The 19,462-nt window shown below is 39.8% G+C and overlaps 4 protein-coding genes across 4 annotated transcripts; 2 read left to right on the top strand and 2 right to left on the bottom strand.

The window, feature by feature from the left end:
• Positions 1-225: 225 nt before the first annotated feature.
• LOC306970865 (terminal nucleotidyltransferase 5C-like) lies at positions 226-5,196 on the bottom strand. Its single transcript, XM_079566899.1, has 2 exons — positions 4,733-5,196; positions 226-3,417 (listed from the first exon to the last, which is right to left on the bottom strand). Exon 2 carries the CDS (start codon positions 3,406-3,408, stop codon positions 1,180-1,182), a length of 2,229 nt encoding a protein of 742 aa, XP_079423025.1. The 5' UTR covers positions 3,409-3,417; positions 4,733-5,196; the 3' UTR covers positions 226-1,179.
• A 178-nt stretch (positions 5,197-5,374) lies between these two features.
• On the top strand, positions 5,375-8,467 carry chmp1b (charged multivesicular body protein 1B). Its single transcript, XM_079566900.1, has 8 exons — positions 5,375-5,561; positions 6,074-6,171; positions 6,254-6,400; positions 6,732-6,800; positions 7,100-7,207; positions 7,533-7,576; positions 7,657-7,729; positions 7,814-8,467. The coding sequence occupies exons 1-8, from the start codon at positions 5,546-5,548 to the stop codon at positions 7,856-7,858; spliced, it is 600 nt and encodes a 199-aa protein (XP_079423026.1). The 5' UTR covers positions 5,375-5,545; the 3' UTR covers positions 7,859-8,467.
• Positions 8,468-9,102: 635 nt separating this feature from the next.
• On the top strand, positions 9,103-12,154 carry rraga (Ras-related GTP binding A). Its single transcript, XM_079567030.1, has 10 exons — positions 9,103-9,254; positions 9,512-9,611; positions 9,808-9,907; positions 9,993-10,059; positions 10,145-10,367; positions 10,522-10,617; positions 10,696-10,818; positions 11,378-11,469; positions 11,544-11,659; positions 11,742-12,154. Exons 2-10 carry the CDS (start codon positions 9,585-9,587, stop codon positions 11,843-11,845), a joined length of 948 nt encoding a protein of 315 aa, XP_079423156.1. The 5' UTR covers positions 9,103-9,254; positions 9,512-9,584; the 3' UTR covers positions 11,846-12,154.
• A 1,584-nt stretch (positions 12,155-13,738) lies between these two features.
• On the bottom strand, positions 13,739-19,229 carry cnga2b (cyclic nucleotide gated channel subunit alpha 2b; the record flags this gene model as incomplete). The annotated part of the gene is made up of 7 exons (XM_079566774.1): positions 19,027-19,229; positions 18,017-18,148; positions 17,811-17,921; positions 17,305-17,478; positions 17,117-17,224; positions 16,935-17,041; positions 13,739-15,159 (listed from the first exon to the last, which is right to left on the bottom strand). The coding sequence occupies exons 2-7, from the start codon at positions 18,115-18,117 to the stop codon at positions 13,739-13,741; spliced, it is 2,022 nt and encodes a 673-aa protein (XP_079422900.1). The 5' UTR covers positions 18,118-18,148; positions 19,027-19,229.
• Positions 19,230-19,462: the final 233 nt, after the last annotated feature.

The following is a 19,462-nucleotide window of genomic DNA, read 5'->3' on the forward strand; positions in this document are numbered from 1 at the left end:
TCCATGAAGATGTTAACTGAAGGCAGCCAAATAAGAGATTAAATATGTTCTGTCTTACACCAAATCATTATTTAGTACTTTAATTTATGCAAGTACATGTACTTGGTTAACTAGTAGTTTTACCATATGCTACTTTTTACCTCTACATGAGTAATATTATAATTAAGTATTTGTACTCTTAAAAAATCAGCTACCCGTTCCAAATGAGTAAATCTTTAAGCAACAAAAGCTTCATGTTGACACATAAAACAGATGTAGTTTGTGTTTCATAAACTTTATTCTTCAGAAATATTATTTTGGAATATTTTTCTGGCATTTCGTTTGGAAAAACTAGGATTTTTACATAATTAATTTCATGCTTTCTTATAATTCACGTTACTGCTGAATTGTAAATCACACTTTTACGCTCAGTTACTCGGTACTCACAGTACTCAAGTAGCATTTTCCTAGGTACTTTTTTACTGTTGAGTTATTATTTTGGTCACTACTTTTTACAACTTCTTGAATAAAATCATTTCAAAGTTACTTACTTTAGTAAATATTTTAGCTACTCTACCCCATCTCTGGGTAAATGTGGTGGAAAAATTACATTCAGTGAAGACTGGATTAAGGAAGCTTGTCCTTTAGCTAGACTCTACCATTTATTATGTAGGATCTCCACTAATTCCTCCTCCTCTATTATCACAACTACAAATACAGTGTTTACAATATGGAAGTACCACAGGAAATTGTTAGATATTTGTTGACCTCTGTTTCTACACAGGAATTATCACATACTGAAATTCACTGCACAACAATGAACTCAGAACAATGTTTCACAAAACGGCTACACAGGTGTAAACCCACAAAATTACCATTATTCAAGCCTCATCATTTCAAGATTTAATGGTATATTCAATACGTATTTGCCAACAGAGATCACATGACTTATAATAGGGGAACTGTTACTGAAAGAGTGCAGGTCCTCGTCCGCCCCACCATTTCTCCCTCAAAGATCTCTCACTATGTGAGTTCCAGTAATGATCCTATCAGCAGGTGTGTCCTGCTTCACTGAAGAGACTCTGGTCTCAAATGACGAGCAGGAATTGTAAAGCATTGGACAATGCTCTTCAAGTGCATTTGTGTGCTCATTTGCAGTGCACCATGCCATCACAACGTGCTTGCTCATGCTGCCTATTGCTAAACAAGGCCAGTCTGCAGGTGCACATGTAAAGGATAGGGGTGGTACACGAGAGGTGGCTGGGTCTGGCTAATGAAGTAGCTGTTGTACATGGGCTCGGTCAAGTATGGTGCGGGCTGGTAGAAACAGGTGACATTGGCAGTGTTTGGGATGGCGTTTTGTTCTCCCAAAACCCTCAAGGCTAGAACTGTAATCATGTTCAGAGTCTGTCTTCTCTCGTGGCCCATTAGGCACACAGTGCTCTCGTCAATCACACGCCTTAACGTCATCAGATAATCATATTTGCTCGACTCTTCACTGCCAATGTAGTGGCACTGTAAGTAGGCTTCGATTTTGCGCTGTTGTTCACTGACATCTGGAAAGTCTATGAAAAACCGTGAGCACATATAGCGCTCTAAAGATTTTATCTCCGTCTCACTAGCTGGGCGAAAGTTTCGGACCAACAGGTCACTGTATTTGAGCAGTCCACCTCCCCGGATCTCCTCGGGGTTGTGGGTTGCAATGAGGCGGTTTTGGAGGTGGTGCATGGCTTGCTGGAAGTCCCCATACATGCACTCTGCCTCAACAGTAATAGTGACCCCCACTGATGACCCAGTAGACCCGAAAGTGTCTGTGTTGTTCTCAGAAGACTCAGACATCTGTGGGTCAGTGAGAGCCTGAGTTTTGATTACACACGACTGTAAGTCTGGGGGCTTCTTTGAGTGTTTGGGTTTAACACTTAAGTCACGAGTTGCACTTGCATCATGAAGAACAGTTTCTTTTTTGACAGCAGAGACACAGAGGGTTTTGTTCGAACCATCTGATGTCTCCGGAGATGGGTTTTGTGCACTGTCCGTTAAAGCAGGCCTTTGCTGCAGTTTTGGTATGTCAATGGGAGGAAAGAGCTCTGTTGTGAGATCTGACAAGTCAGTCAGTACAGACCACTTCTCTACAAGCGGTTGCTTAGTGATCAATTTTCTGGACATTTTGCGTTGTAATTTAGGAGAAGGGCAAGTGTCTGGTGGCACAATTTCCAATGAAGTGCTGCAGGACTTCTTGGCTGGTGGTGGAAAGGTGTATTCAAGATGTTGATTTGTTGAACCAGAAGTTGTGTTTTCTGCCCTCTGGATCTCTGGGTCTGCTTTTATCTGGGATATAACTTCATAGTGATCAAATTCCTTTGAGACTGTCTTTACCAGTTTCTCCGCTGGTTTGGGGGAAACTATTGGCTCTTTAATTCTCTGCAGCTTTAAGCATGAATGTGAATCCTCTGCAAAAGTTTTTTTTTGGGTTGAAGCTAAAGCATCATCTTCATGAAACTGGTCATTATTTTTGAGATTTTCTTTGCAGAACTCAAACAAAATGTCCTCCTCTAAGTTCCTATCTCCAACATCAACCATATCAGCCATTTCTTCCTGCTGAGAGCTCAAATGTATGTTAGCATTTTCAGACACCAAAACTAGCTTATTCTCACAATCCCCTTCAACAGTTTCAGCCTCCGTCTGGGCCTGTTCTTTGCGCGGATTATCTTCACTGGGTGTCAGCTTGGTCTTCTCTCTACTGTCTAATTGAACTTTTGGAGCAACATGTTTCTTTTGTTCTTTACTTTCATCATCACATTTTGGCACTTGTTTTACAGTTGGAGTGATTTGTCCATTCTGTCTCCTTTCGCTCTCCCAGTAGGACTCAAGCATTCGATCTAGAATAATCTGGAAGGAGTCGACACTGAATTCAAAATGTCTTCGGAGCGAGCTCACGAACCTCAGCCCGACAGTTTTAGCCCTGTTGTTTGACAGACAGATAAGGCTCCATCTGTCGTGGTCGTTGAAAACTTTCACCATCTTTTGCACATATGCCTCTTTCATGGTCAAACAGGTGATCTTTCTCCGGTTCACGCCACATGGCAGGAGATCTCGAAGGCTTCCCAGCACCACCTCCTTGATCACTTGGAAGTCCTCTTGTCTGGGTAAATCCACACCAAAAATGATTTCTAAATCTTTGTAGCCCAAACCATTATCTCTCACCAGAACATGGCTTGCTGTGGCACCATTGAGGCGAATGTCTTTAACACGGATGTCTCGCTCCACCAGACGCTCCTTCACCACACGGATTATGTCTTTGGCTCGGACTTGTAGAGTTGGGAAGTTTCCTCGTCCGTAGATTGGAATTACCTCAGTTAAGACTTTATCCAAAGCCTGAATTTGTTCAAGAGTTAAGTTCTGAAAACGCTTTTCTGATTGAAGCTCCATTGGCCTCTCCTGTAAGACACACGGGAACAAACACACACATCAACTGTATGGAGATGCTAATCAAGCTTTCGTGCCCTTTTGTCTGTGCATGATGCCCTTTGAAATGGCAAATCAAAACATTTTTTATACATGTCACTATTGTTTACTGGTGTGTGCGCTCTCTACTTGATGCTTGCCAAACACATCTTATTTATGTGCTTGCAATTTTAGCTCTGGGTCCACCCAACTATCAGAGGGGGTGGGGGTAGAGAAGGAGAGTTCCAGTCACACTGCGTGGTCAATGTTCATTGAGAAATCTGAGGCGGTTTTCTTCCAGTTGGTGGACAGTGCACTGACAAGTATAGCTTGCATAAAGATGGGCCATTCTTCTGTGACATGAATTCTCTTGAATGAATGTATCTTATTGTAGAAGGCTTGGAAGTGAAAGAGTGGGCAAAAATTTGTCATGAAATGTGTTTACAATGTATATACATGAAGCAGATGTGACTCATTCACAATGAGTTTTAAAACAAGTGTGCCTACTTCAGAGCACTCCCACATAATGCCCCAAAGAGACATTGTTTGTTCATTCCAGGGACACAAAGAACAACATCAGCTGTTGGAACGTCACGAGTTTTCGTCATTGTCCATAGGTTGTAGATATGTAATAAAATTCTATATATATTTTTGGTCACTATTAGCTAATTGTGACAAAAGAATAACATCTAACTAAATTGTAACTAAGAAGTAGTATTTTAGTAGTAGTATTGTTAGTAGGCTATGATAATAATAATAATAACACAAAAAAAAGTACAATTCAAAATTAAACGGATTTTAGAGCTGTCATTTAATTATATTTTTATATCCTAACCTTCAACAGCAATGTAAAGAGCTGCATATGTAAACATTTGTCTGACACGCGTTTGGACAATGTGGCACACCGTTAAATGGTGCACAGCAGCCTCTAGTGCACCTTGGGGGTTACATCAGCCTCTTGCAGCAGGACCGCTCTCTGCCACTTGGATTCTTTAGATAAGACTATATGAGTCATACCGCTACTGAACGGAGCATCACTGGTTGGCTCCTCAGCTATTTGTCTGTGCAACAAAACCGACTGAAATGCATCCAGCAAATTGCAATATAGCAACAGTAGATTGCAAAGCTTAAACTTGTACTAAAGCACATCCAATTAAAATAGGCCAACTGCATAGCCAAGGCTCGACTTAAACGACGCAAAAGTGTTACAGCAGTACATTTTTGTATCACAAGTGCAGATAAACAAAGCAACAGAGATTCAGCAGCAAAGAAGTAGGCTACTGTTAAAAGATTAAATGTAAAAACTTACCTGCTGTGATGCTGAATTCAAATGCAAAACTAAATGTAGATAAAAAATAAAGATGCCAGGTTCCAACAGGTTTTATCGAGCTCGGCAAAGCTTGATGTTGAAGTTAACACAGTCTGTTTCCTCTCAGGTCAGCAGCACTGTTTCCATGGCAATGAGGCGTCACGAAATTTACGGTAAATCACGACGCACCTCGCCTCCCCAACAACAAAGTGACAACCTCTAAACTTTGCAATAAAAAGCTTGCCTCCCACATTTGGACGTTTTTACATTGTTAAAGTTTGACCGACTGTTTTGCTGTGCTGCTCTATGGGGCTATGGTTGGAACCGGCGTGCCACCGCACTGCTGAGCTGTTGCGGGGTGAACATCACATCAGACGGAGTGACTCATCCTCTCTCCCCTCCGTGATCCACCGTAAATCTAATCATCAATCATCTGCTTTCACCGCCTACCACGCGGCTTCCATGTTCAGTATCAACACTTTAACATGCTCTTAAATAACACCTATCTCATGTATATACATATAGCGATTACAACTATTTTTAAGTCTTCAGACATATTTTTTTTCTTTTTTTTATTCATAATTTGCAGCAGAGAGAGGGACTGGTATCTCGTGACGTAGAATGGAATACCAGAACCATGTGACGTTGACGTCATTCATATTTTGGTACGAGACCCGGAAGTGCGGAAAACGACGAAGAGGGCTAAGCCCAAAGGTTTACTTGGTGAATTTTAGACCCGGGTTGTTGTTTTTGACTGTTTTTTCGACCATTTTTTATAATTACGACCTCGGTTTGACATAAAATCGTGTCAAGATGCCTGCCATGGACAGTATCCTTTGAATTTGGGTCCGATAAACAAGACTGGTGTGTAGCAACCGCCTGCTGTATATCACGCGTTAAACTCGAAGTAACAACACTTCTTTCTTCGTTTTGTGAGTCTAAAACATGTCTATTCAATCTCTGGCTTTGTTATTAACTCGTTAAGTACAAACACGCATATTTCCTGGTCACCCAGGCGTCTTGGGTTAAGGCCTTTAACTCTTTGTAAGACATAAAACTATTAATATATAAAACGTATCACATTATTTAAAGTTGTGAAATTAATCTGAAAGTAATGCTAACACTTGAGAGAGGTTTTGTTAGAGCTAGATGCGAATCAAATACCGTCGCTTCATTGTTGATCAGAAGACGTCACTGGGTATTGTGGTTGAAATCAACTTTTATTGAACTGGTCGAATAGATTTTTTTATTCACCTGTAAGATTATATACAGGTCTGAAACAGTACCAGAATAATTTTGAGCTATATGCTTTGTGGGTGTGTCTTTAACTCCGCTCCTCAGAACATCTTTTCAATTTGAAGTTTGCTGCCAAAGACCTTCAAAGAAATGCCAAAAAATGTGAAAAAGAGGAGAAAGTGGAAAAGGCTAAAGTAAAAAAAGTAAGTTGCTGAACATATACTATTTGTATGTTTGTTTGTTTGTTTGTTTTGCTATTTTAATTTCTATATGTGTTTCCATTAGGCTGTTCAGAAAGGAAATATGGAGGTAGCCAGAATCCATGCTGAAAATGCCATCAGACAAAAGAATCAGGCTGTGAATTTTCTGAGAATGAGCGCTCGAGTGGACGCTGTTGCAGCAAGAGTCCAGACCGCTGTCACAATGAACCAGGTACTTCCATACAGTATACAGTGCTTCAGACTAATTAGCTTAGAGATGGTCTGTCAACTATTCAATTTCATTAGTACATGTCAATTTCTACTCTTTTAAACGCAATCATTGAATCCATTAATAATTGTGTTTTTGTAATAACTTAAAATAGTCTAAAACTATAAAATAACAATAAAACATGAATTGTTTTAGATGCATCAAAGCATTGTTTTCAATCAAATGTGAGTTACTGAATATTAATCTGTGACACGTCCAAAGATTCCCACCCCGTGCTTATATAGAGTATCAACTCTAAAGAGCAATGTTAATGGAATATTTTAACTTTTAATAGGTCACAAAATCCATGGCTGGTGTAGTGAAGGGCATGGACGCGACTCTGAAGAGCATGAATCTTGAAAAGGTAAGTGTTCTCCTAATTAGAATTTTATACAATAAAAAGGACCATTACAATAAGTAACCAACAAGCAACAGTGTTGTCTGTGTGAATGTAGTATGTTTGAGTGAGTGGTCAGTGGTGCGGAGGGGCAAATGGTAGCTACACTTCTGTCAGTCTACTTCAGCAACTGAGGATACAATTACCACCTCCGAGTTAAGAGAAAAATCAATAATGACTACGGCGTAGCGCTTTGAGAAGCCTATCAAGCTTGTAAAGCACACAAAGGTAAGCCATTGTTATTAAATTACTCAATTTGTGTTTAGATTTCCGGTCTTATGGACAAGTTTGAGCACCAGTTTGAGACCCTGGATGTTCAGACATCCCAAATGGAGGATACCATGAGCAGCACAACCACATTGACAACACCACAGGTACATTTTTGTATACTGTTACAGGCCTGCACAAATTGCAATATGCGATACGGGTGCAACATTGTTATGATATCAGTGTGATATTTCACTTAATCTTGTCAACACGCTATGTTCCATTCAATGTTAGCACAAATGGTAAGTCACTTATTTTTCAGCAAATTGTGTCAAAACAAGACTTAAAAAAACACTGAATCAGGACATAAAGAAATCTACAGTATAATTAAAACTACATTTTTTTTATGAAAGACTTACATGATTTGGCAATTTAATACGGATTCTTGTGATATGGATTTTGCATCACATAATATTGCGATATGTTTTTCAGAATCAAGTGGACTCACTGCTTCATGAAATGGCAGATGAAGCAGGGTAAGTTTTTACTGCCACTGTACTATACAGTATATGTTTGGTAACATAAACACATTGTTATTAATGGTAATTACTTTCAGTTTGGACCTGAACATGGAGCTTCCCCAGGGTCAGACTGGTTCTGTGGGGTCGAGTGTGGCCTCTGCTGAACAGGTATAATTTATTTGAAACTACTGCTTTTTTTTTAAAGGTAGAGTTTCTGAACATATTTTGTAATCTGCATATTTTGTGTTTAAGGATGAGCTGTCTCAAAGGCTTGCCAGACTTAGAGAACAGGTATAAATGTGGGCTACCATGGACTGGATACATCAAGCTTTGACACGCTGTACACTACCTGAATATTGCCTCCCAAGCACCTCACATTAATGTCTCCTGTCTCGTTATATTACTCATTGTCTCGTTATATTACGCATTGTCATTGGGTTTCTGTGCTGCGTGTTATCTTAGTGTTGAGGCCTGATTTGTTTCCTTGCTCATATTGCATTGCAAGAAACTGTTCTTAAAGTACTGTGTTACTTATTCTGTATATCAGAATGTGTGTTTTCAGAGTACACATTTATCCTTGGGATGGGTTAAGTAAAGATTAGCATTCATTAAGTAGAAATTACTCCTAAGCAAAAACATAAATATAATTTAAAGGTAAATAGGCTCATATTGTTTGGGTTCTATTTATGATGGCTCTGTTTTTATCTGCATGATTGAACTAAAATGTATGCATTTATCCTTTCTTTATATCTGAGTGAATACGTTTCTGAAGTGACTTATCCTGTGTCATTTCTTTATTTTATTTCTCAAATTATAATTCAATGATTGTTCCCTGTTCTTAGCTAGTCTGACTCGCCTATTATCATTACATTTTGGGAATGGGTTACAGCTTTGGAAAATGGATAAGTAGCTAATAAAATTTTATAACAATTAAATGATCATTTATTGTTTCTTTTTGTATTGTCTTAATATATTTCCACCTTCATCTGTTTACAATAGTAGCACAAGAGATTTATTTTACAAACATTCTATAAAAAAAAAAAACACTGGTTGATGGTATTTTTATGGGTAAGGATTGGAATACTATGCTGGTATCTGTAATTACGTGATGACTGATCTAATCATGATAATCTCCTGATTTGATCAACAGAAAGAGGTCGATTAAGATAATGTGTACTGTGTAGTGTGTAAGTACATCAAAACCATCCAGCAGATTTTTGTCAAGATAAGACCGGATAAGTGTGTAACATCTGGCCTAAATGGAAGACAAAATAAAGCAAAATGGTTTGTTTCGTATTTACAATGTCGTGTAGAAAACACCGAGGTGCGCCCCCTGACGGTGTCTCTAAGAATTACTGTACATTTTTGCCAATAATCAACAGACTTTTATGTGAAAATAATCATTATCATTAATTATTACAACAGCTTTGAATCTGAATTTATTCGGAGTTGGAAAAAAATACTCGATTATATTGATAGATATAACGAACAGAAACTCTAGGGGGAGCTGTTCCGCGTCTTTGTCATGTGACTGTGGCATAAACAGGAAGCAGCTGATCCCCTTCACTCTTTTTCTGCGAAGTAATGAATACTTGTGTAGCCTTTAAATTTGATCATTATTTCTGTCTTCAGCTGCCAGGTCAGACATAAGAGCTCTACGCGGTCGACTTACGTGGACTTTTCTGGGGTTTCGGTGAGCGTGCTGCTGCCCGTGTTGTCTACACATATTGACCGTTGTTGCGTTAGCTAGCTTAGCTTTAGCTAATGTGTATCATGAAAGTAATACAAGATTGGTTCCAGATTTCAAGGTTTATAATCACTGTATTTCGCTATACTAGCAAGTGTCGTGAGATTCAAAACGGTTTCTATGTCGTTCAGGTTAAGAGATTTTAATTAGACAACTATTTGCGTTTAACACCTTGGTGAAAATGAAAAATGTTTGTTCTGCAGCTGACTGGGGAATCGCAAACTGAGGACTTCTGACCCGCAGCTTAAATCATTTGTAAGAAGTCTACTGAGGGGGATGTCCGGCTCAGCCATGAAGAAAAAAGTAAGCTTTTATTTAATTATTATACGAATAAAAACGTGCTTTGTTTTTTAGACTATATGTTAATTTTCGCAGCTGTTTCTAAAACCCAGTCATATTAGATCCATGAAGTGAAAGTATTGCTAATAATGCGTAGATGTTTGACTGTTGCTTTTTCATCATCCAGTGTCTTTACGTAAATCTCTGTCTGTGATTTCAGGTGTTATTGATGGGGAAAAGTGGTTCAGGGAAGACTAGTATGAGATCAATTATCTTTGCTAATTATATAGCACGGGATACCAGGCGCCTTGGAGCCACAAGTGAGATCCAACACACCCACAGACACATTTTATTTTAAATTTGTGTTGCCAACTCATCCACTAACTAACTTTTGTTTTGTTTTAGTTGACGTTGAACACTCCCACGTACGATTTCTTGGCAATCTTGTCCTGAACCTCTGGGACTGTGGAGGGTAAACCGCTTAATAGTTTATTTGTATTCATAAAATTTGTTTATATCTAAAACTTATTTGAATTTCTGCTTGAATATCTCATCAGACAGGACACATTCATGGAAAACTACTTCACCAGCCAGAGGGACAACATTTTCCGAAACGTAGAGGTTCTTATTTATGTATTTGATGTTGAGAGTCGTGAGTTGGAGAAAGACATGCATTACTATCAGTCATGTCTCGAGGCCATTCTGCAAAACTCCCCAGATGCAAAAGTCTTCTGTCTCGTACATAAAATGGACCTGGTGCAAGAAGACCAACGGGATCTGGTGAGTTATCAGTGAAGATATAACAAAAGACATTTAAAAATGGTCTGAGAATTCATTTTTACTCCCTCAACCAGAAATTACAAAACGACTTCCGTTCTACTCTTTGAGATATAGTGAATTTGTTCTGAATTGAAAATCAAATAAATTGTTTCAGATTTTTAAAGAACGAGAAGAAGATCTCAAGAGACTGTCAAGACCGTTGGCCTGCACGTGTTTTAGGACATCAATCTGGGATGAAACTCTGTACAAGGTTATTTATTCTTTTTTTAATATAACTGTCATTTTGTTAAACTATCATTGCAAAAATAACATTTATGATGTGATGCAGGCATGGTCAAGCATAGTGTACCAGCTCATCCCAAATGTTCAGCAACTGGAGACAAACCTGAGAAATTTTGCTCAGATCATTGAAGCAGATGAAGTTCTTCTGTTTGAAAGAGCCACGTTCCTGGTAAGTTCAATTTCCCTATTAAAGGCCCAGTACGTGATTTATTTATTTTACAATGAAAGCGGGATTGCATTAAAGGTGTTTTCACAAACGGAGCGCTTTGTGGGCTGCTCTAGTTTCAGCGGTATTTACATCAAGGTTGGTAAAGTCCCCCTTCACATGCTCTTGCTCCAAAAGCCGCACTATCAGATCGGAGCTGTGTCAATGCTGCGACACACGCAGCTCGGAGAGAGGGAGGCGGCTCAGAGAGAGGTTGTTAGTTCAGCCGAAACTGCTGCGTTAGATTCACACAAACTCAAAAGTAGCTTTCTCGGGTCGAAAGCCCATTTAGGAGATATAGCCAGAGCCTGTGTGAGTTAGCCAGTTTGCTTGTTCACAATTGATCTGTGAAATGCTTGAATCAAATGCAATCTTTGCTTGTATAATTTACATTTAGAAAAAACAATAAAAAAATAAAAAAAACAATCAGGTACAAGGCCTTTAAATATCCAAGTAGTTTGAAAAAAAGAGAAAAAAAAAGCACCAGCTGGATCAAGATTGTTCTTCCCCTTCTGTTTCACAGGTGATCTCTCACTATCAGTGCAAAGAGCAGCGTGACGCTCACCGTTTTGAGAAGATAAGCAACATTATCAAACAGTTTAAACTCAGTTGTAGGTGAGTGCCTGAAACATATCTGTCCTCAAAACAATTCTGTTGCACATTGTTGTTTTATTGTTTTTGTTTTCCAGTAAACTTGCAGCTTCTTTTCAAAGTATGGAAGTGAGAAACTCCAACTTTGCGGCCTTCATCGATGTTTTTACGTCTAATACTTATGTTATGGTCATTATGTCAGATCCTTCCATTCGTAAGTGAAAAAAAAAAATATATATATATATGTTGTATTTTAGAGAAAGACCCAATGTTAACTTGTTCCCCTTTCTCTCCAGCCTCTGCAGCAACGCTTATCAATATTCGAAATGCTAGGAAACACTTTGAGAAGCTGGAGCGGGTGGATGGCCCCAAACACAGCCTGCACATGCGGATGCGTTAGCCTTCAGTTCATGTGGACGCTCTTAGCCAATCACTCAGGCCACCAACAGCACATTTTGATTTAGTTCTGCAATATATCTGTACCTTCCCCCCTGTATTTTCACATTCAATCAACTGGGGAAAATTACATTGGTTTGATTTTTACACTGTGTTGGATTTTGTCGCATTTAGAATAGAAGTAGTGATGTGTAAAGACAACTTTGGCTACATTTGTCAAAGCTCAATTGTGTGTGTTTTTTTTTGCAGACGGTGTATTTCATTTACAAATGAGAAGTAGATACTGTTGGCCTTTTAAAGATTGTTTGTACTCTTTTAAACAAGTATAAACTATATGCAAAATATATTAAGATGTTTTCCTTTTTCTTAAATAAAAAAGATTTCTTGACAAATTAGGCTGTTATTCACTCTAATTTGACTGCTATTGAGGCTTTAGCTGTACCACTTGTCAGTTACATCCATCACAAGTTATAGCTCGCAAGGTTAAAGTGTTAAAATATCTGTGTGCAATAATAGTTAAAAGGGAAAGTAAATCACATGGCTGTTGTGCATCCATTTGAAAAGTTGAAGCTCTCAACAAAATGGCAAATGAGATGCCAGCGACAATGACCCCATAGTTTGTTTGGGATACTTTACTGTCCCGTAGAGAATTTATCCTCTACATTTACCTATCCTTTGGTGTCAGTGGTACAACCCGTACGGAGCAGGGACCCGTCTCCAGAAGTGGAGCCAAGCTAATGGTCAAAATCACCTGCTGGAGGTTTAACCTGTTCATGCAATCTTCAGTTTGTTTAATGGGTCTCATTTTCTCAACAGCATATTATACTGCAATGTCTAATCAAGTATTTATTTTCTATTTTTTTGTTTCTTAAAGTCTCTAAAGTAAGACTTGCAGCATAAATATGTTGTATGGTTATTTCAACTACGCCCCATAATTTATACGATTACTTAGTTTAGAATCTCACAACTGGAATAGTAGCCTGTAACTAAAGTACATATACACTGTGCAAATAGTGACATCCAAGATTAATCCAATTAGTTACATTTCTTAAATTGTTCAGGTAAAAATTTTATTTCACTTGTCATTGTGCAGATAATGAGTGCTGGCTTTGTGGCTCTAGAACCACCCCTGCGTCTAGGGCTGTGGGCAGTGCATTCATTACCTCCTTTAGTGTCTGCAGCACAGGCATTGTTCTCAAACCTTTATCAACATTTCTTATGTTGTTCCACCCTATCCTGGAATGTGCAAGCACAATGAAGGGGAAAATCCCCACTCAGCAGAGCAAGACAAATTTTACATTGTTTTCTAGCATATTTTACAGTGCTGTGCAAAAGTCAACAAACTATGCACAAAATAATGTGTATCATATTCATACAACTGGTATGTGTAGAGTACTACAGAGTAATTTAGCAGGTGAGTCATCCAGATCAACCCTAAAATGTGCAAAGCTAATCCTGACCAATGCCTTGGTCTTACTCAAGATTTAATAAGACAATTTTTCTAACCTAACCCATTAATTTCTGCAAACACACATAGTAAAAATAATAACAGATTTTTTTCTTGAAATATGTTCTTTAACTACGTTGTAGTCATAAAATGATATCATTATTTTCTACACCTTTGCATGAGTATTTTTTTGAAAAATAGTGGCGTAACAAATGTGCTTATCTCATTGGACTGTCTCCCTTAGGAAGCAACCAGAGCATTTACAGAGCCGGTGCACAATATCAGGAGGGTGATTCCCCTGCCTACGCATGTTTACAAAAGTACTCAGACACCTTGCATCTCTGCATTAGAAAATGAATACATCACCAATTATTTTTCTCTGACAACACAGTTTCATCTGGGTTAAAGATATTTATTTACTAATACAAATAACCTTGTCCTTTTCTGTCTCTATGTCTGCGTCCCAGCTTCCTCTTCATTGGCTGTCCCAGTGCCCTCTTCATCATCAGCAGCTGCAGCCCCGCAGTCCGTCTGATTCAGCTGCCTCTCCAGTAGGGTCATTCTCTGCTTTAGCCTCTGCTGCGTATGCGTATATTCATTAAGCAATCGTGCAAACCTTGTTTGCAAAGTGTCCAGTCCCGTCTCCAGCCGCTCCACTTTGTCTTCCGTGTCCTCCTTCTCTAGCCCACCACTTTCTGCGTCCTCATCTAACAGGCCTTCCTTCTTTAAAATCTCTCTACCTCTTTCTTCAAGTACAGTCTTTGCATCTGGATACTCAGTCACTGCCTCCATCAGGTCGTCTTTAGAGAGACAGAAGAGATCAGAGTAGCCCAGGCTGCGGATGTTAGCAGTCCGGCGATTGCCCATTTTACTTCCTTTAATGTTGAGGATGCTTATTTCCCCAAAGCAGCTTCCTGAAGTGAGGAGGGCATACTGTGTGACTCCATCGTCCGCCACAACTGCCAGTTTGCCCTCTTTTATAATGTACATTTCCTTTCCTATGTCACCTTTCCTGCAAATGTAGTCACCGGGACTAAACACTTGTGGACGCAGTTTGAGCACAAGTTCAACCAACAGTCCTGCTTCACAATCTTGAAAAATACGCACCTTCTTCAGTGTATCAAGATGTACATTGATGGCAATTTCAGCTCGCAGTTTGTTGGGAAGATTTTTCAGCACTTCCTGTTCGTCAACTGCTTTTTTATTGGTCCACAAATAATCAAACCACTTAATGACGCGCGTCTCCAAGTCCCGGCTTACTTTGCGAAAGTGCATGTAGTGTTTTATGGCATCAATTCGAGCTTGAAACTCCGCACGTGTTGCATTCATGTTAGCTATCATTGAGCCAACATTTCCAACAATAGTGGCAAATATTAAAACACCAACAAGAAAGTCAAAAACAACAAATAGGTACTCTTCATCTCGCACCGGAGCAGGCATTTCCCCGATAGTGGTGAGAGTGAGGGTGGACCAGTACAGACAGTAGACGTAACTGTGCGTGAGGGAGGAAAATTCCGGTTTGGATGAGTTTGGGAAAACCCAGGAGTCCGATCCAAACCCCAAAGACTTGGAGATTGCGTAGTAAATGCAGGCGTTCCAGTGAATGATGACCAGGATGTAGAGCACCAGGTTGCAGATGCGGAAGATGTTGGGATAGTTCGTGCGAGTCTCGGTGCGGTCAAAGAACTCGAACATTCGCGGGAAGCGCAGCAGGCGGTTGAATCGGAGCTGAGGGGTGTGGATCCCGGTGGCGATGTAGGCCAGGTCTGTGGGCAGGATGGACAACACATCCAGCTTAAACTGCAAAGTCCGAACATAACTGTAACATAACTTGGTGTGATCCTTCACCAGCAGGCCCTGTTCCAGAAAACCTAAGACAAAGCAAGACACATTTAATTCATACAAAGAAGCCATTGCCGCAGTTTGACAGATGAGTCTTTCTGGGCTGTTATGGCTTTAAGGAACAGGCCACTGTTTTTACATACTGAGATATGTTCTTACCTGAGCTTAGACGAGTTAATGCGTACCTGTCTGGTCTTTGTGCGTGCCCTCAGTCACGCAAAAAGGCCAAAGATGTTGTTAGTATTTGGCCTCTCCCAGCATATTCCTATAGCTCCAAATGGGAGTGAAGTTGGAAGCTACACACAAAGACCAGACAGGTACGTATCAACTCGTCTAAATTCAGGTAAGAACATATCTCAGTATTGAAAAACAGTGGCCTGTTCCTTTAAGAGTAGAGAAGGGATATATGGGGAAAATTATCACAATTGTAATTAGCTTTGCAATGTAAGTTTTAAAATCATTATTCAGTTCACAGTGCAGATTTTCGCACATCCAGAAGCAGAGAGAAAACAGAAATATGAACTGCTAAAAGAATCAGAGGCATTTCAGATCAGGTTGTGGCAAGTTTGCAACTACTTAGGCTATTAGACAGATCCCTAAGAGAGAATTTACTTAGTTGGTTTCGCAGATTTCTTTTTCAATTACATTGCAAAGATATTACATTTACTTAAAATTACTGAAATTAACAACATTTTACATTAAAGGGGCATCATGCGACCTTTTATGCGGGGAACAAAGAGTAAGTATTTGTGTGTATTTGACCTTGTAGTGACCCAGCGGCTGAGTGGTTTGCATTTACTTTCGATCATGGTGGTCTGCAGGTGTAGGTGTTTTGGTGAAAAGGTCCATCAGCAGTGAAAACCTGCCAAACAATTGATCCTGGAGCGTCCTAGAGACCACCGTGATGGAAAGTAGCACCATGCTGACCACTCAAACAGCCGCTGGGTCACTACAAGGTCAAATACACAGAAATATAAACTTTTCCACCTTTAATTTCAGAAAGAATAATCTCATTTCAAGTGAACAGAGATTTATGATCTAATTTTAAGAGCTGACGTTTCCTAATTCAAGTGCAAAAATACTTGTTCTACTGATTTTTTTCTGCTTAACCTTTTACCTCCCACGTTAACCGAGTGCATTTTCCCCAGTTCGGCTTTACCCAAATCTAAAAACTTACAGCCTATAGACCAGACTAACGCCTCATCTGAAAGCTAGGACCTAAAAAACTGATCTAAACGGATCCTTTTTTTCTTGCGTTGTTGCCGTGCCGACGTCACCTTCTCAGATGAATAGACGAATCTTTGACGGCAATTCTTCTTCATCGAATTGTCACTTTTTCGTCGGTTTGTCATTACATTTTTGTGAGTTATTCATCGCTTTTTGTCACCTCTTTTGTTGCATTTTCATTCTCGTTTTTACATCTCATTTTTGTTGCTATTTTGACACTTTAAGAAGCTTTTAGATTTAGGTAAAGACAAACTGGAGAAGATAGTTGCGTCTAGGTTGAAATCATTTTGTGTGTTTAAATAGTTTTTACCTTTCTGTGAAGCACTTTGGTCCTCCTGGTGTTGTTGTTGTTGTTGTTGTGTAAAGTGCTATATAAATAAACTTTGACTGATTGATAATGTGCTCGGTTCAGGTGGGGTTAATCTCAAATAAAGAAATCTAGCTTATTTCAAGACATTTCTTATTTCTAGATTTAGAGTGTGTAATCATGCAGTGTTTTAGAAGTTAATAAATCCACTAAGCACAAATAAGTCTTTTATGTTTGGGACTTTTGGGCAGTCTTTTGTATCAGTTGTACCTGTGCGGAGGCGAACACAAGTGTCCATCAAGTACACAGTGTCAGAGAGGTAGTCCAACACCAGCCAGCAGACATAATTATCCACCTGTAACTTATCGAAGCAAGCCCTGAGGATGGAAAGGAATAAAATGAAAATGCATTGTCTGTATCCATGTAGTAATGTAATACGGTAGTTTTATCACCTTGCTACAACTAGAAACCAGTTGTAAAGAACAGCGAAGGCAATGACAAACAGCCAGCGGTAGTAAGCATTGTCAGATGGCGACACTACAAACAAGTCCCACTTTTTCCTAAAAATACAAAATAGACACAGTATGTTTAAATTGGATTCTACCATTTTTTTCTAAATGTGAGACAGTAGAGCTCATACTTGAAGCCGCCTTTGGGATTGTCTGTGCCCTCTTGTTGGTAGTTGCTGTTGCGACTTGGGGCAGTTCTCCATTCAGGACCTCGGAAACGCTCCAGGAAGGAGTCGGGCCGCTCCTCTTCCTCCAAAAGGCTTCTGTGTGCCCATTCCCTGAGTCTCACCACCAGATTCACCAGTCTAGTGAGCACATACAGTACCTTAATCAGACAAGATAAAGCCATAAAGCCAATAAAACCAGTCCTTTGTAATATTAGAGGAGATGCTCCGGCAAAAATGAGCTTAATATCCAAAGAGCCCCGGCTCTTTGGATATTAAGCTGGACTACACTTTTTTCAGTGGACTGTCAGTGTAAAACTGCAGTGTTTTGGCTCAACAACAATGATCTGTACAGTGCCCTTTTGATGGGCTTCCCTGCGGCAGAGCAGACAGAGTATCGTAATTTGAACTGAGGAATCAGGAAGGTTTTCTGGAAGTAGCAGCATGTCACGGTCAGGCCATTTTCGCTTTACCTTGAGACAGCACCTGTCCTTTGAAAGGAATTTCTCGATTGGCCTCCATGAGGGTCGAGAGTTGCCACTCTCTGGAGCTCAGAGCTGGTGTCGTCACAGACTGATGGCACTCTGGAAAAATTACAAAAAAGTAGTCTGACTTTATCTTTTCAGGTTATTGTAATAGCTTTTCTATTTCATCCACATGCATTTCTATTAGCACTTACCTGCTAAGGATGCTCTCAGCTCTTTCAATCTCATCCTCTAAGGTGGTCTTGACTGACAGATTATGAGGAGACCGGTCCCGCTCTGCTGCCTGGCCCGTCATTTTGACCTATAATCTGTCATGCTGCAGCCCCCTGAGTAACATATGTTGGAGCTATGTGTCAGAAATCAGTGTTTCACACAGGGAGTCTCATTGTTTGTGATGCTTATGTCATATGGCTGATGAGGATGACAGTTTAGGGACCCAGGACCAACTGGGACTATCTGCTCCATCCCTCACCTGGCCTTCACACCATGCAGTTGTTTTAATGAAACTAAACAAGGGAAAGAGCAGTGACTTTGCTTGATACAAAGACAAAACAAGACAACACAGCTCCACCTGACAAGCCCTCTCACTTGCTCTACAGGCGGCTAATGATGAGGTGTTTAGACAACTGTAACCTCTGCGTGCGACTAATCTGTGGATCATTAGTGAAAACAATCAGATGCAGAGGCAGTGAGCCAATCGGCTGCTCTCTCCCTGGAGCATCATCTCCAGGAAACCGCGCGCTGGCGGCCACGGCCCTCGAGCTTTCTGCGTAATATGCTCCATGCACATTGGAAAACAAAACCTGGCTACAAATGTCGGAAATGTATACCTTGCAGTATTCAGTCTTTTGCATCGATGTTATACTTTCAAACATTTCACATTTAATGAGTTAAAAACAATGCAATTATTTTTGTTAAGATAATTCTTCATTAGTCTCACAGTGTCAGGAAATTGTTTGCCCTTGTTTTGATGTTTTTGGGCCACCAAAGAGAATATCTTTTGGGCTATTCCCCTAATAAGTTGCACGATATGGTTGGATGACTTGTTTTGTACAGCTGATGCTCTTCCTGGCACAATCTTCAAGAATCTTTAAGTAGGGATTGACTGAATCAAGTAACGAAATAAATTACTTATTATTATTATTATTATTATTATTATTAATTTTATTTTTATTATTATTAAAGTTTGGAATTCTTACCTTACATTGACTCTCCTTTATAGATTTCAAAGACGTGTATGTAGAAAAATAAACATTTCCCGCGAGTCCATGTCCGCTCCAGGCTCCAGAACAGAAGATCCCAGTATTGTGTTGATCTTGTGCTTGAAGGGCTGCCTCCTACTCGCTCTTCAGTCTTGAGACTGGCTCGGCTTCACGCTTTCACTTGAGGGCTTTACTCTGTGGACACAGGCGCTGTCAGCTGCACACCAGAGGCCCACGGTGCACAGCACTGAGGCACGCTGGGAAATGTATGATTGTGAAGAGGCAGGTGTGGGGTGAGTGGAGTGGGCGAATCTACAGCCCATGTAGATACAGTGGCAACAAGACAGTTTTGCTGAAGAAACTTAATATGTCAATATGGGTATCTAAATATAGTAAGTTGCATCATGCCAGGTGGGCTCTCTTCCTTTTTCTTTTTAA

Source organism: Gobius niger, assembly GCF_951799975.1.
Source record: "Gobius niger genome assembly, chromosome: 11".
Taxonomy (NCBI): Eukaryota; Metazoa; Chordata; class Actinopteri; order Gobiiformes; family Gobiidae; genus Gobius; species Gobius niger.